The following is a 2485-nucleotide window of genomic DNA, read 5'->3' as shown; positions in this document are numbered from 1 at the left end:
AGTGACTGTAGTTTTCGCCTTACTGTAACGGGACGCGGCTATAAATAAACCCGCTAAGAAGCATTTGTGCTCTCTCCACACAACAATACGGGAGCTCGGTTACTCACGAAGTTTCATATTTTACAGAGCATGCACGCATCGAAGATGAGTGTATTTGACGCAGCAGTAAATAAAAAGAGAAATGCAAGTGCCGAACCTAAGGACGAATCTCCACTCAAACAGCTGCGCATCGACGAACCTGGTATGGGCCAGCGGAAGATATGTCAAGACAAGATGAACGACCTTGTTGTGGACTTTGTAGTGAATGGAGCGCATACGTTCTCTGTAGTCCAGGAACCATCTTTTGTAAAAATGTTACAATATCTCGCGCCTACGCAGAAGGTTTTGACGAGAAGAATGCTCGTTAAAAAAATTGACGAGAAGTTTCTGGAGATGAAGTGTCGTCTACAAGACACCTTCCAGCACCTGAACTACGTAACTGTTACTGCAGATTGCTGGTCCTCCCACCACAGGTATAGACTCGCCTACAGCATATTGTTTCGTAGTGCACTTGTGTTTCGTTTGGATGATTTTCTAATACGTACTCTATCTATTCTAGGCACTTTCTTGGAGTTACCGCTCTTTGGCTTGAACCAGACAGTCTGGACAGAAAGATTGCGACCTTGGCATGCCGTCGAATGGCCGGCAGCGTCACTTATGACAAACTCGCACTAGAGATGAGCAACATTTTTGAGGAGTATGGCATCCAAGGCAAGGTGACTAAGGTCATCACTGACAACGGGTCCAACTTTATCAAAGCATTCCAGTAAGTTTCTTATCCCATACGCTCGTTCATTGACATCACCACTATGGACACCCATTTCGTTTTTTTTTTTTTTTTTTTTTCAGATGTTATGGAGGCAATGCTGAAGAAGCTGCAGATGAGCCCGACACATACCACAGAGACCTGTCCTCGCTTTTAGACGGGGAAGACTCCATGGTGTGCCTACCACCGCACCACCGTTGTGCCGCGCACACTTTAAACCTTATCGCAACCACAGATGCTGCACGAGCTAATATGGATCCCGAGTACTCCAAAGCGTCAACAAGTGTCTTCAAGAAATGTTCGGCAATTTGGAATAAGCAAGGACAGTCTGTACGTGCAGCCGATATTGTTAAAAGCTACTGTGGTATCTACTTAACACGACCTGTGGCGACGCGGTGGAACTCTTATCACGAAGCGCTCGAGTGTATTCTTCGATTAGTCAACGAGGGTAAAGACATCAATGGACTGTGCCGAGCCTTGAACGTCCCAGTGTTCCAACGAGGCGATGACTTCAAATTTATTGAAGAATACTGCACAGTAAGTACTCTCTCACAAGTATTTTATTCGTTGCATAGCAATTTCTCACGCCCCGAAATAAGCCGTGTACGTATCCCATTAGGTGATGAGCCCACTGTGTGCTGCACTGGATATTCTCCAGGGGGACAAGTACATATTCCTCGGATATCTCCTTCCGACCATAACAGTATTGATAAGAAGACTAGAATACGAGGGCATGAAGGGGCTCAAATTCTGCAGGCCTTTGGTGACTGCGGTCCTTGATGGGATTCAGAAAAGGTACCTAAGTATATAATGCTGCAATGCAGCCCATTTTGGAAATGATGAACTGTCAAGAAAGGCAGTGCCGCGTTAAACGGATTGTGACGGCTCCCTGCAGGGTATACGCAACACTTCTGATATTAATGTATTAACCGCCGACCGTATATTCTCGCAGGTTTGGCCATCTGATGGAGGACAAAGAGCTCCTCCTCGCTGCAGCCGTCCTTCCCCGTTTTAAACTCTCGTGGTTGAAGGACGTGACTCAGCACGCGGCTGTCATGGATATGCTAAGAAGGGAGATCGCAAATAATTCTGCAGCGCAACCCCGCCACACCCCCGTCGTAGTCACGAGACCTCGTGCTGACGATTTTTTTGCGTTCGGCGACGCAGTAAGTGCCTCAGAATCCACAGCATGTACGGAAGACGACGAGCTCACGGAGTACCTGCGGATTCCTGAGGATTACGACATTTCGAAGATGAAAACTGATTTTCCTCGTGTACAGGGGCTCTTCCTGCGAGTAAATACCGCGGTGCCCTCAAGCGCATCAGTTGAACGGCTGTTCAGCACAGCGGCAGATGTGTTCACAAGAAAGCGCACAAAGCTCACGGATGTCAACTTTGAAAAACAATTGCTACTAAAATGCAACGCAACCTGATACAATGCAGAAAATAAAATGTGCGTGTTTTTATGTAGTCTGATTTCGAGCCGTCACTGTAACGGAAAAGTAACGTGAACGTAACTCGCTACTTCCAAGTAACGGGAACGAGTTCCTTTTAGTTCCTCAGTAACGGGTAACGTATTTAGTTACTTTTTTTGTCATGTAACGAGTAACGATAATCAGTTACATTTTTTCGGTAACGTGTACAAGTCTGATAGAATGTGATGCAACCTACATTGGCGAG

The 2485-nt window shown here is 46.2% G+C and overlaps 1 protein-coding gene across 1 annotated transcript; it reads left to right on the top strand.

Annotated features, from left to right (window-relative positions):
* The first annotated feature begins 716 nt into the window (after positions 1-716).
* On the top strand, positions 717-2238 carry LOC135392293 (uncharacterized). Its single transcript, XM_064623010.1, has 4 exons — positions 717-805; positions 889-1342; positions 1425-1600; positions 1758-2238. Exons 1-4 carry the CDS (start codon positions 717-719, stop codon positions 2236-2238), a joined length of 1200 nt encoding a protein of 399 aa, XP_064479080.1.
* The last annotated feature ends 247 nt before the right edge of the window (positions 2239-2485 follow it).

The sequence above is a fragment of the Ornithodoros turicata genome, chromosome 4 (genome assembly GCF_037126465.1).
Source record: "Ornithodoros turicata isolate Travis chromosome 4, ASM3712646v1, whole genome shotgun sequence".
Taxonomy (NCBI): Eukaryota; Metazoa; Arthropoda; class Arachnida; order Ixodida; family Argasidae; genus Ornithodoros; species Ornithodoros turicata.
The sequence above is the reverse complement of the archived record's forward strand: the minus strand, read 5'-3'. Positions and strand labels throughout refer to the sequence as shown.

What these genes read in the sequence shown, in the direction of transcription:
- LOC135392293 (XM_064623010.1), top strand. Translation starts at nt 717, where the DNA reads ATGAGCAACATTTTTGAGGAGTATGGCATCCAAGGCAAGGTGACTAAG. An exon ending in AACTTTATCAAAGCATTCCA is followed by an intron (nt 806 to 888) that starts GTAAGTTTCTTA and finishes TTTTTTTTTCAG; the next exon opens with ATGTTATGGAGGCAATGCTG. An exon ending in CTTGATGGGATTCAGAAAAG is followed by an intron (nt 1,601 to 1,757) that starts GTACCTAAGTAT and finishes ATATTCTCGCAG; the next exon opens with GTTTGGCCATCTGATGGAGG.